Source organism: Podarcis muralis, chromosome 6 (genome assembly GCF_964188315.1).
Source record: "Podarcis muralis chromosome 6, rPodMur119.hap1.1, whole genome shotgun sequence".
In the NCBI taxonomy this organism is placed as follows: Eukaryota; Metazoa; Chordata; class Lepidosauria; order Squamata; family Lacertidae; genus Podarcis; species Podarcis muralis.
The window spans coordinates 29,881,413-29,895,504 of NC_135660.1; the positions used below are offsets into that span (position 1 = coordinate 29,881,413).

General features: G+C 46.1%; 2 protein-coding genes across 2 annotated transcripts in view; both read left to right on the plus strand.

The window, feature by feature from the left end:
* The first annotated feature begins 2,868 nt into the window (after positions 1-2,868).
* On the plus strand, positions 2,869-12,789 carry CCDC195 (coiled-coil domain containing 195). Its single transcript, XM_077929938.1, has 5 exons — positions 2,869-2,988; positions 4,142-4,152; positions 7,179-7,484; positions 10,118-10,379; positions 12,345-12,789. The coding sequence occupies exons 3-5, from the start codon at positions 7,220-7,222 to the stop codon at positions 12,475-12,477; spliced, it is 660 nt and encodes a 219-aa protein (XP_077786064.1). The 5' UTR covers positions 2,869-2,988; positions 4,142-4,152; positions 7,179-7,219; the 3' UTR covers positions 12,478-12,789.
* The window catches only part of SERPINE2 (serpin family E member 2), a 230,477-nt gene continuing 227,293 nt past the window's right edge, over positions 10,909-14,092 (plus strand). Inside the window, exon 1 of the mRNA XM_028731075.2 lies at positions 10,909-10,914. The gene's annotated coding sequence lies outside the window, so the exon portion shown is untranslated. The remainder of the gene's footprint in view (positions 10,915-14,092) is intronic.

A 14,092-nucleotide genomic window follows, 5' to 3' on the forward strand; every position in this document is an offset into this window, starting at 1 on the left:
TCACATGAGAAATAAACAGCTGTAGCTGTATAGTATAAGTAATAACATTCTTTGTCATAACACTCATTATAAGAGGAGTCATCAACCTTTTTGGCTGAATTTCCAAACTGGATAAACTGTTGTGGGCACCACAATCACACACACCACAACTCTCGGCCAGAACTGAATGCTTCTTTTAAATCTAATTTCAGGTGCGGGGTTCAAATTTCTGCAGGTTCCAGGGATGCGGGTGGCACCATGGTCTAAACCACTGAGCCTCTTGGGGTTGCTGATCAGAAGGTCAGCAGTTCAAATCCATGTGATGGGGTGAGCTCCCGTTGCTCTGTCCCAGCTCCTGCCAACCTAGCAGTTTGAAAGCACGCCAGTGCAAGTAGATAAATAGGTACCGCTCCGGCAGGAAGGTAAACGGCATTTCCGTGCGCTCTGGTTTCCGTCACAGTGTTCCATTGCTTCAGAAGCATTTTAGTCATGCTGGCCACATGACCCAGAAGCTGTCTGTCGACAAATGCTGACTCCCTCAGCCTGAAAGCGAGATGAGCGCGGCAACCCCACAGTTGCCTTTGACTGGACCTTTACCTTTACTTTTTTACAACATTGGCAATCCCTGTAACAATTACTTTCATCGCATGCACCTTACAGCTGTTTGTATGCATGCTGGAGAAAAAAAGCAAAGCATAAAAGCGTAAACACAGCAGAATAGGTTCTATTTCTCAACCTTTTCCTTTTGAATTGGAGTTGTAAAATGCCACACTAATACTTACAGGATTTTGTGGATTAATGGATATGAAGATTGTCTTATCAGTTCTACCATTCCCTGAATACAGGGTGGTAACATGTCCTATTTTAAGATGACATTCCTCAGTGGGAAAGGTTGCCCAATCTAATAGGGCTATGCACCAGATTTGGCCAATGACTGAGTCAAATCAGGCAGGTTTGGAGGACCTCAGATGAGTCAGGTATGTGCAGCCACAGATTGTTGCAAGTTAGGTTGGACTGGCCCTGGTAATCCTGTGTGTGTGCCCAACAGGATAGTACAGAGGCTCAGAAAACACCTTTCTCAGAACACTTTTCAAACTTGATACTGACACCTTATTGTCCTAGCCATAGCATCAAATCCCATCACATCTTGCAGCAGCAACCTTGCATGATATGGGCTGGGACCAGCCTGGGGTGGGGAACACATAAGTAAGCTGGGCAGGTGTACAAGTAGAAGTATTAATCAGTTAATTGGTATGATCCTCCTGTCTTTCACCAGAAGGGGAAAGATCTTGCATAGTGGCCAAATCATACATGCCACGTTCCTACGGCTTTCTTGATGCAGAGAAGACACCCTTCACATGGTGCTGGGTGTACATGTCGTAAACCGAAGCAACATCCCTTATGTAAGAGACATTAATGTTGGTCCAAGTGGGTTAATGTGTCAAAATCAAGCAACTGATCTACCTGAGCCATGTTTTCATACCCAAGCTCCACTGTGGCATGACTTGGATGCATAATCCTTTGATCGCAATGGTGGTTTCTTCTGCATTGCCTTTTCCATCCTTGACTAACAGCAGCCAGATAAAATGTCTTGCGCAGGAAGCCATAAAGGCTCTGGCTTTGGTGAGTCTCTAGGGGAAGAGACTTACAAATCCAGTAGCAGCCACCCAGAACGAGGATGTCTCCCTATGCTTAGAGTACTGTGGGACTCACACAGTGCACACAGCAATATTCAGGCAGTACATGCATATATCTGGTGTTTATTAATAACAGGCAATTAGTCCTCAGCCCAGCCCAATCCTGGAAACCTTATTCACCACTCTACCTGGGAAGTTCTTTGCTGAATTTCTGGCAACACCACCTATTGGATTGGAGGTGTAACTGCATATGCAGCACCTGTTCAGTCAAATGGCTCCTCATCCATCTAGAACATGAATAATAGAATCATAGAGTTGGAAGGGACCCCCGAGGGCATGGATGCAGCCAGGATTTTTGTTGGAGGGGGAAACTGATGTGATTGGTCAACTAGTTAAGTATTTCTATTGTTTTACTTGATCTAGGGGAAACAGTTGCCCCCTGTCTCTCCTTGGCTATGTCTATGCTTGAGGGTGATCAAGTTCAAGCAGGGAGTTAACATTTCAGTGACTAAATCATTAGTTTATTAGATAAATTTGCATTCTTCCTAAAATCTTCTCGGTTGAATTTATCCCAGGCAAATGACTTTGGTGTCTGCATATGTACATCCATCATTTATGGGGGGGGGGGGGGGAATCTTTGCATATCTGTAAGCCCATTCCAGGCTCACAGTGATTATTTGCAAAACCATTTGGCTTTTGTTAAAACAACAAAGAATTGACCTGTCTAAATTTTGGAACAGCAGAAGCAGCTCAGCATAACAAATGGCTGTAAACAGCTGCTTAGCAATTCCAGTAGCAGAGTAGCTGTCACCGTCTACTGAAAGCAAGCTTTTATGAGGAACACTCTAAATTCCTGAGGCATCCTCCTTCACTTATGGATCATAATGTTTGCCAAATAGAGTGGGACACATGCCGCGTTTGGGCATGTTTTCTCCATCTGCCTTGTTTCTGAAAGGTCCCATTAGGATGTCCTGGGAGCTGGACCAGGCTTCCTCTGAAGAGTTGCAGCTATTATGCTATAGCCCCCCTAGGGAGGTTCAGTGGTCCATCTCACTGCTTAGTTTTAGGGCAACTGTGTGTTGTTGTTTTTCAGTTGGGCCAGAAATGTAATTAGGTGCTTTCTGGTTTATATTATTGTGTGTTAACCTTGTCACGATTCAGACCTTTTGCATGGAAAGACAGAGAGCAGAGACAGGGAGCTGGAACGAGCCAATGGGTAGGATTCTGATCTCCTCCTCTCTTCTCACCCTGCAGGCCTTGTTTGACCACTGTGTCTCACCTAACATCGCAATGACCACCTGTCACCTTCCATCACCTGTCATCACAGCCACATCTTTACCTGCTCCATACCTGACATCATATATGAGATTAGGTCAGTGTTTCCCAACCACTGTTCCGCGGCACACTAGTGTGCCGCGAGATGTTGCCTGGTGTGCCGTGGGGAAAATTCGAAAGATTATTTTTTTTTTGTAAAAGTCAAATTAGGTCCTAATCTATCCCTCGAGCGCCTCTTGTCCGTTATTGTGACGCATGAAGCGTGTTCCCGCCCACTCCCCGCCCTCCCTTGCTTCTCTCTCTCTCTCTCTGTGGCGTTCTCCGCCGCTTCCTGCTGGGCATGCGCAGCTCACCTCGCGCTTCCATTCCGGCCCCTCCTTCCCCCAACTACCCCGCCACTCCGTTCCTTTCTCTTTCTCGCGTGTCAGAGAGCGGCGGCGCGAGCGCGGCGGTTCCCTCAGGGCTGACGGAGGGCTCGAGGAGGAGGAGGCAGGACGTGGAGGCGGAGAAAGCGGCGGCGGCCACCCCCCACCTCCGGCTCGAGGCCCGCGTAGAAAGCTGAGGGGGAGAGATAGATAGAGGTGGGCGGCGGCGGCGGCGACGACCACGACCAACCGCCACAGTAGTTGTAGCGGTGGCGACGGCGAGCAGGGACTCCCGCTCTCTCTCCGTCGTGTCTCTCTCTCTCTCTCTCTCTCCCGGGCCCGTCCGTTGAGTCTCCCGCGCGCCTTGGCTACAAGATGAGCATCGAGATCCCGCCGGGTCTGACTGAGCTGCTGCAGGGCTACACGGTGGAGGTGCTGCGGCACCGGCCGCCGGACCTGCTGGCCTTCGCCGCCGAGTACTTCGCCAAGCCGCGCTCTCCTTCCTGCCTCGCTTTGCTGCCTCCTCCCCCCCACCCCCAAAGCTTGGAGGTTCCTCGGCGCCGACCCGCAGGTTTGACCCCCTTCTCACACCTGTTCGCGCTCCTTGCACGGAATGGGGCGGATGGGGAGGAACGGGGCTCGCCGCTGCCTCCGCTCGCCCTCCCCCCCTCCGCCGGCGGTCCTGCGATTCTTGGCTTTTTGGCGGTTGGCACAGAAGGAAGGCAAGGGGGAGGGGAAAAAATTGAATCTTACACTTTCGTGCGTCCCTCCCGGCGTGACGCTGCGCGCTGACGTCACGGGGCTGTAATGGTGGTGTGCCTCGAGATTTTTTTTCATGAAACAAGTGTGCCTTTGCCCAAAAAAGGTTGGGAAACACTGGATTAGGTGCAGGGCAGGTAGGTGTGGCTGTAGCCAAACAGTTTCAAGGGCCATATGGGGAGCTCTGGAGAGCAAGGGATCAGAAGTTCTCCACCACTGATATATTGGAGGGAGCATGGCCATGTGCACTAACTGGACCATCCCCATCTCCACGGGCTGCAGCTTCACACCTTCGTGCATTGGGTGGGAGGGCCAAAGGAGGATTCCTTGTGAGTTCAGGTGAACATGTGAATAATCCTCTCTAGAAAAGAGAGCTCCAATCATGCAAAGTTCCTGATTGTGTAGATGAGTCTACCAACATTCAGCCAAACTGCCCTTCTGGCATGACCCAATGGATGAGGATTCTGGGATTCTGGGGACAGAGCCAACCTTCCCCTTTCATGTATTCTTTGAAGGCACAAGGGAAATAGCAGGTTTAAAGGGTTCCTTCATTTTGCTGGTATCTATCTGGTTTGGTTGTTTTCTATTTTTTTTTATTTATTAAACAATTATAGCCTTGAATGTTCCATATTTTCTTGCCTTGGGTATCTTTGGAAAAAGATGCACGAAATTACTTCCAGAAACAAATGACTACAGCAGATATTGCCTATACAAGATCAAAAGGTCACACGCATTCGGACTCCTCTAGTGGAAGCTGATTGTTGACAGAGTGAACCAAGAGGTCAGAAATGATACTATAATTGGGTGCTTTTGGTATCACTTAGCCTACACATGATCCCTTGCTGGGGAATATAGGAATAAGAAACTTGAAGACAGAATTCTGTTTGAATCTCTCACATGCCATTGCTTTTCACTCTGCAAACTTTGATACCAATGAGATGATTGACCAAAGCCTCTTAGTAAAATTGCAAGCACCACTGGGTCAAAAATGGGCCTTGTACAAGTTCGTGCAAAGGGAGGGTAATAACAAATTGCTTGTGGCCTCTGATTCTATTTTTTAAAATTTCCCTTTGGGGCAAATTAAGTTTCTTTACCTCAGAGGTGCGGGAAAGATATTGCAGATGTGGTTTATTGGGCAACCACATTTGCAACATGTCTGCAGAGAGGGAAATTCTCCCTTTGGAAGAAGCGGCTTCAATCCAGAGGGAAACTGTTAGAACATGACCAAGCGAATTTACTTTTTTCTCTCTTTCCAAAATAAGATGCAGCCTAAAAAATGGTTGGTCATCTTTCAAAATTTGCGCTTCTCCAAATTTCGCAGTGCAGTTCTCCAGCCAAGCAATGTGTACAGAAATGCAGGTGCTAGGGTAAGGAACATGCATAAAAACATATTTAGTGAAAATAAGTATTAAAATGCATCCTATTTGGGGAAATTGGTTTGCAAAAAAAAATGTGTATTTTATGCAAAATGGCATATTGTAGAAAGATTATGTTGAATTTTCATAGGGACTTTTTTCAAAATGCAAACTTGTGCAGAAATTTGGAGAATTGAACTTATTACTGAAAAAATGAGAAACTGGGAGAAACTGAAACTGAAATATCTGCCCATCCCTAGTTGTCACACAGGGCAGAGACAACAGGCTTCACCCCAGTCTTTACATCTGAAGAAAGTCTATGCATGTATATGTTAAAATGTGTACCTGACTACATACAGATGTTTCATTGTCTGAACCTATATGCTCCCTTCTTGCCACATGTTCACTCATTTGATGTTGTTTTATTTTATACAACACACACACAGAGAGAGAGAGAGAGAGAGAGAGAGAGAGAGAGAGAGAGAGAGAGAGAGACTCTGCCAGCTGACATTAGCAACTAAAAATATCCCATCAATTCTGATGGATTAATATAGGCCAGGGATAGCCAGCCTGGTGCTCTCCAGATGTTATTAGACTACAACTCCCATCATCCCTCACCATTGGCCATGCTTGCTGTGGCTGATGGGAGTCCAACATCATTTGGAGAGCATCACATTGACTGCCCCTGATATGGGCAGTGCACATCGACTGCAAAGTGAGTCTCATTGTATTTACCGAACATCTGTAAAGGACTGAGCCAATCATGGCACATGTGCATGGCACATGCACCCAGTTTTTACTATGATTAGCCACTTTGCATAATGAATTGAAATCGCTCTCTTCCGAGGTGATAAAGTGGGGTGGAGGGAGTTCAGTTCAAAGCATACAGGTTTTAAATAATTTCTGTGCTGATCAGAAAATACGCTGAGTTTTAATATTAATGCCAAATCACAGAAGGAAAATTCTCAGTGCTACGGGAGGGCATTTTGCTGCGCAGAAATACTCGCAGGGCGTAGGTAACAGGAGCAGCCCACGATATTGCCTTTCGTTTCTAATGCAACATTCATGCTTGATGTGTCTCTCCTTACCGTCCCAGAATATTGCTGTGCACACTTTGTTCAAGCAAGTGCCACAAACAAAGCTGAGCTGTAGCCGGGTGGAAATATATTCTTAGTTGGCCGCCAGAAATGCATTTTTGTTCAATGGGAACCGCGGGGAACTGTGGAAAGGCGTTATTCCCCCCCCCCCCCTCAAAGTCATTTCTGAAAATGGAACTTCTCAAGAAGCTGAGAAGGGAAGGGAACTATGCATGTTGGCGGAGGTGAGAGAGGTGCATGCTGGGTGAACTTGGCTTCAGCTCAGAATAATTCTGAGTCTGGTGCATTCAGCAGCCCTGGACAGGATAGGATTGCTGAAGGCAGAATGCAGCCTTCCAGCATGAGATGCCTGAACTTGACAGGTGGGACAAATGCAGAAGGACACACACACACACACACACACACACACACACACACACGACAAATGCTGTGTTTGAATTATCGTGCCTACACCCCCACACATTGCCACTTTCACAGGGCCAATGTCTTTGCGCTGAAATAGCTGCCACCAAAGGAAAACTCAGTTTGGAAAAATGAAACCCGGAATGAATAAATCATGGAGGGGCTCTTCAAGCCTTGACAGTTTATCCAAGGCTCTTTGGGTGGTGAAAGACAGCACAATGCTGAGCCCGGAGGAGGGAGTGCCATTGTTCGGGTGTGTTTATGTGCCACATGAGCCCCTCACCTTGGATTCATGGTTTCTTTTTAAAGCAAGCGGCGCCCAGGTTGGCCGTCTGGCAAGGAGGTGGGAAATGGACGGGAACAAGCAGCTTATGAAGGTCATCCACGAAATGCGCTCGGAAATCATCAAGCTAGAGAGAGAGAACAGAGCCCTCCGGGGGCAGCTGACATGCAGCAGGCAGAAGGCAGCAAAGCGAGAGGATGGAGAAGGGGCCGAAGACAAAAAGGACAAGGGCTGGAGCCTCGCAGACTCAGTCGAAGAGGCCGCTGCCTCCCCAGTGACTCTGCGCAGGAACGTCTCGGCAGGCTCTGCTCTGACACTACAGGAGCAAAAAGGTACCCATGATTCCTGATGGGGCAAGTTAAGACTAAACCTTTTGTTTAGTGACCCTTCCTGGACCAGAGGAAGAGGAAGGGTAGCCAACATGGAGCCCTCCAAATGTCATTGGATTCAGTTCCCATCAGCCCCAGCTGGCATGGGTCAGGGATGAGGGGAGTTGTAGTCTGAAGGGCACCGTGTTGGCTAACCCTGAGATGAGCTAAAGTATTCCACTGATAGTCACAAGCTGCTCTTGGTAGGCCTCAGGAACTCATCCTGTTACACTAGGAAATTAGGACAGCAGTAATTATTATTACTTTTGTTGTTTTTATTTTTATTTATTGAATTTATATACCGCCCTGTACCCAGGGGTCTCAGGGCGGTTCACAGAATGAAATCAAGCACAAAATACCTAATAAAAATAAAAACAACATCCCAATAGCACCCCCCCCCCCCGAAAAAAAACCACATTTCAAAAGCAGCTGTTGTAACGAGGCATGAACTAAAGGTTGGATACAGAGTTCTGATATTCCAGTCCCCCAAATCGAGGCAGTCTAATTGACATACAAATGGTTTGCTAATTATGTAAATCAAGTTGTGAGTTTGAAAATGGCTAAGCACCACCATCACTGCTTTTTGTTTACCTCATGCAGCCTCTTACCTTAACAGCAGGGAAGTGGAGTGTTGTTGTTGTTGTTGTTGTTGTTGTTTTTCAAAATAATAATAATAATTTATTCAATTTATATACTGCTCTTTATCCAAAGATCCCAGGGCGGTGTATGACATTAAGAACATAATTTACATAGCATAATTATAAAAGACAATAAAAAACAATCACAGAAAAATATCATAATAGCAGTCCCCCCACATTTAAAAGGCCATAGATTGTTTAAAGTGTTGGGCTTTCCTTTCATGTTACATGGAGAAGGCTTGCATTCGACCTTGCAAAGCCTAAATGAAAACTAAGATGTCTAAAGATGGAATTTGGCCATACTTTCCTGAAAGTAAGCCTCAGGCTGGATGTTTTGCCACTTGAGGTTAAAAAAAATGAACCTACCACTGCCTCCAACAGCCATGGGTGCACCATGCTACAGGTCACCACCATGACAGTGATGCAGGTGTACCATTTAACCGTCCTGTTGCTCCACAGATGACTCTGTGGAGGAGAAGGCAGGGGCACAGCCATGTAGGAGGGGGGGGGGCAAGCAGCAGGCTCCTTGGGCCCAGACCTTCCACCTGAGGCGACCGCCTCACCTCAAGGGCAAGCCTCATTAAAAACACAGAGAGATCTCACTTCTGAGTAAATTCTCATAGGAATGCTAAGAACAGTGCAAGGGGGGGATCAGGCTCATTTCCCACAAAACTACTGGGGAGAATGGCGCCAGCACATTTTGCTTTCTGTCACAGGACAGAGGGCAAGAGACTTCCTTTTAAAAAAGGAGAGAGAACTAGAAATCCAGTCCAGCTAATGGTGTAAATGGGCATTGGGTGGCATGCCTAACATCTGGCCAGCTGGATAACATGGCACCCCTAGTTAAGTAGCATTTTGCAGCATATCAAAAAGGTCTTTGGGAATGGCCAAGAGCTCAGCACAAGTTGCACATAGTAATAATACAGTGGGGGGGGGGTTGTTTGTTTGTTACTATGGTATGTATTTTTGTGTTTTTATATTATTCACCGCCCTGTGATCCTCAGATGAAGGGCGGTATAGAAATTTAATAAATAATGATAAAAAATATCTCAAGGAAGTCTCCAGTTTGCAGTTTAATTGGTCTTTTGCATTTGCAATCAATTTGGCTCCAGTACTGGCTGCTCTGAGGGACGCGGGTGGCGCTATGGGTAAAACCTCAGCGCCTAGGACTTGCCGATCGTCAGGTCGGCGGTTCGAATCCCCGTGGCGGGGTGCGCTCCCGTTGCTCGGTCCCAGCGCCTGCCAACCTAGCAGTTCGAAAGCACCCCCGGGTGCAAGTAGATAAATAGGGACCGCTTACTAGCAGGAAGGTAAACGGCGTTTCCGTGTGCTGCGCTGGCTCGCCAGATGCAGCTTGTCATGCTGGCCACGTGACCTGGAAGTGTCTGCGGACAGCGCTGGCTCCCGGCCTGTAGAGTGAGATGAGCGCACAACCCTAGAGTCTGTCAGGACTGGCCCATACAGGCAGGGGTACCTTTACCTTTACCTTTTTTACTGGCTGCTCTCACATATAAGGATCTCCCCTTGTTCCCTTGGTTCCAGTACAATTCAGGTCTCTCTCTTTTTTGGAGATTCTGTACGACAGGAAGTGAGGGGGCCTGTGTCTCACAGGCTAGGTCTGACCCACTGGTGAATTTTGTCAAGCCTGCGATCCAGTCTTTCAAAGGTCTCCAGCAAGTTAATCTGCACTTTTCAAGGGTGGCACTTCTCGGGTTGGAAGTTATCAGCCAACCTGTGCTTTCAGAGGAATACCTTCTTGGGTGAGAAGCTGGTCAGTGCTATCTAGCAGTGGAGGTTGCTCCATTAGGATGCATGGGCAATTGTCCCACCACCTCAGTCAGATTCCAGCTAATCTGTTAGGTTAAGATTGTCACTCCAGGCTCTTAATGAGAAAGGTTTTTTATTTTTTTTTTATTTTTTTAAAAAGACCAAACTGCATGGATTACAATCTTTGCACAGGTAGCATTATGACGGTGAGGCGCTATTCCATCTCCTCATCTGTGCCTTCGCTCCCTGGCAACAAACACCATAAATCTGACAAGAGGAATCCATTCAAGGGAGCCCTAGATGTGAAGGAGATAATCAAGCAGCCGGCCTTTCCCACAGATACGCAACTAACCAACAAAGAAGAAAAAGGAGTTGCAAAAATTCCATCCGATTGCCTCTCCAGCAGTACATCCAACAAAAGGAGATCTTTCCAAGACCATGTTTACAAATGCAGGTAAGCACGAATGAAATGATGGTTGAAGCTTCAAGAAATCCCTTGTCAGGTTATTGAAGAATGCAAAAGTCTGGTTTACCTGATGGCTCCAATCATTTTATAATGTCAGAAGTTGGCAATTTCATATCATTGGTATTGCTTCCTACAGCTATGGGACTGGACTTGAGCATATTTAATTGAAGAATGAGCTTGATAAATCTCATGACCATATCCATCCATTAGACATCTATTTACAAATTAGTTATTTTATTAAGAGATTTATATTCTGCTGTTCACCCAAAATTGGTTACAGAGGCTTACAAAAAAAAAAGTCAAAGCATACCTGGTGCAATATTGCAAGCTGTAAACAGGGATGGAGAACCTGTGGCCTTCCTGATGTTGCTGGACTACAACTTCTATCAGCTCCAGTCATCAGGGATGATGAATGTTGTGTTCCAACAGTATCTAGAGGGCTACAGAGTCCATATCCCTTGTGCAAAGTATGTCAACTTTGCAATGCCAAGTTTCACTATCATGGCAATCAAGAGGAAGCTCACGTGAAGTGCTCTGTGTGACTCAGGCTGCAGTCCTAAACACAATACCTACAACGTTACCTCATTGGCTGTAGTAGGACTTGCTTCTGACTTAACATACATCAGATTACAATCTCACTTGTAGAATCACAGTCCCCTGTGAGCAGCATTCCAGTTATCCCACTGTTGTCTTTGGGGCGTGCACATCTATTTAGAAGAGTTTTGGATGTCTTGACTATAATTAGCTTCCATATGAGGAACAGGAACATCAAGAAACATTTTTGCCCTATTCATCAGTCGACAGCTTCACCAGGACCCTGAAGCTGCACATGAATTGTTAACTGCCAAGCAATGCCCAGTATTTGCTTCAGAAACATTTGCTAACAATGCTGAGCCATATTTGCAGATGTAAACCCTTTGCAAGCGTATACAAGTGCATGGTGCCCTCCAGATATTGTAGCCAAACTCCCACCACCCAATCATCCCATCCATTCTTAGGGATGATGGAAGTTGTAGTCCAGCAACATCTGCAATGCTCTACATGGCTAGTCTTGTTACAGTGCACTGTGGCTTTGAAGTGGTTATTCCGTGAGTCTTCCACGTTGAGTAGTTATTATAAAAAGAATGCTGGAGGATTCATCTAGATGAGTAGGAAGTGCAGTCTGCACCATGGGGGAATAGAAAGGAATTCAAATACATTTTTTTTTACATTATAGTCTGGAATGGATTAGCATGCTTTAAAAAAAAATCCCCAAAAGGTAGACAACATGGGTCTGCAATCTTAGGGTCGTGGGCTGGATCAGGCCCAATTGCCTTCTAGATCTGGCCCACAGACAGTCCAGGAATCGCTGCGTGGATCACCAGCATGTGTTTATTTCCCTCTCCCTCACTAACACAGCAGTGGTGGCGGTGGTGCCTCCTCCCTCCCTCCTCCTGGCTTCTCCCTGCCCTGCTTAGAGGAGGAAGGGGGCTGGGGTTGTTGGTGCAAAGCAGCAGCGCTTGAGCGGCCGCCATTTTAAGCAGCCCCTCTCCGAAGCCCTTTCGCACACCGCTCATCATCCCTCCGCCGCTGCTGCCGCCGCCGTGCTGCTCACAAGACACAGGTAAGCAGCCACCGGGGCTCATGGTCTCTTGCATCATTATTTTTTTTCTTCCAAAATATAGTCCAGCCCCCCACCCTGGTATACAATCTAGGACAAAGTTGGCAACCTGTGGCCCATAGATATTATTGACTAGGGCTACCATCAATCCTGACCATTGGCCATGCTGGCTTGGGCGGATGGAAGTCAGGGTCCAACATCTGGAGAGCTAATGGTTCATCAGCCAAGATCTAATTCAAGATACATTTGCAATGACGAATTATGTCGTATTGATACATTTGTGATCCAGAAGGTAAAACATAGCGCATAACATTTTGTTCCAAATATCTTGCACATGTTTCTTTTTTCCCTAGGGGTAAAGTAAAGGCTGTCAGTTTCCTGTTACCCATGGACATGTCACGTTATTCAGAAAATCAAGGCTCTTTCACATGCTCGCAAAATCAGAACACAAAACAGTTAAGCACCATTATTGAAAAGGACATGTGAGCCGGTGAATATTTAAAGGGCCACCGTTGACTTCAGAGATAAACTCGCCTGAAGCGAGAGCCCTGCATCAGATTACATTTCTGCAAAGCTGTTTGGCAGAATGCCCTCAGAGAATCACCCGGGCCAGCACTGCAGGTCATTGGCAGATTGTTTTGCAAAGGGGGGGGGGGACCTGTGACAGAGACTGTCAAAAGCCTGTGCGAGGAGGGCTGAAAGAAACCCAGTGATAACAAATGCCTCTCTGCTGTATTTTATTTTATTTTTTACTTCATGGTTTATTTCCGGAACCCCATTAAACAGCATTTTATATAACAGTGTTCACTGTGGTCTTTTTAAGAGCGTGTACTATAACCTCCCTTTACTGCTCAAGCTGCCAGAAATATAGAAACTTGTAAAGAAAGGAGATAGTGTCTATTTTATAAAGCTTTAAAAAGTATGTGAAAGAAATATGGGAGCGTATCTGTCTTTCAAATAATAAAAGTTTGGTTTGTGTCCATTTGCATTTAGCCCCTGAAACATTCTGACAAATTACTAAAAACATACATATTAAAACATGGTGGATTTTAAGTATTCAATTTTTGCTATGCTTGCTCACACAGTACGTGACTTTACTGATATATGCATTTAATTGCTCTTGTAATTAAACTGTTACTAGCAGGAGATATTAAACCAGCTTCCATGAGTAGGCATTTTCATAGTGCAATATTTGATGGCTAGTTTCCTTTAGCTAAATATTTCTGAAGAAGGAAGACCATAAGAGCATTGCTGGATCAGACCTAGGGTCCAGACTATGTTATGCTTAAAGTAGATCCGATGAAATAATTGGGACTTAAGTTAGCCGTAACTAACTTGATTGATTTCAGTGAGTCTACATGGAGCAAGATAGGAGTCTGGATACAACCCAGGCAAGAGTGAGGGCAATGACAATGAGAGTAGAAGAGGCAAAAGGTCCTCAAAGATGCTTGGCAAGCTGAATACTGACACTCAAGAGTACTGAAGGAGTTTGTGGGTGCAATCTCAGAGCCCCTGTCCATAATCCTTGAGAATACTTGGAAAATACAGGTGAGGTCCTTGCAGACTGGAGGTGGGCAAATGTTATCCTCATCTTCAAAAAGGGTGGAGACCCATGTGACTGCTGACCAGTCACCTTAACGTCAATACCAGGAGAGGTCCTAGAACAGATGATTCAACAGTTGGTCTGTGAGCACTTAGAGGGAGATGCTGTGATTGCTAGGACCCAGCATGGCCTTCTCAAAAGCAAGTCATGCCAGATGACTCACATTTCTTTTTTTTTTTTCATGGAATCACAGGCTTGGTGGATCAGGGGAATGCTGTGGACATAGTGTATCTGGATTTCAGTAAGGCCCCCGTGATAGTCTTGCAGAGAGGCTGGCGGGGCGTGGGTTGGATGCAGTAACTGTTAGGTGGATTTGTATCTGGTTGGCTGACTGAGTCCAAAGAGTACTCACTCATCATTCTGGAAGAAAGTGACAAGTGGGGTGCTACAGGGTCCTGGGCCCATTGTTGTTCAGCACCTTTATAAACCAGTTGGTTGAAGGAATTGAGGGGATGCTCATTACGTTTGCAGATGACACTAAGCTGGGAGAGTGGCTGA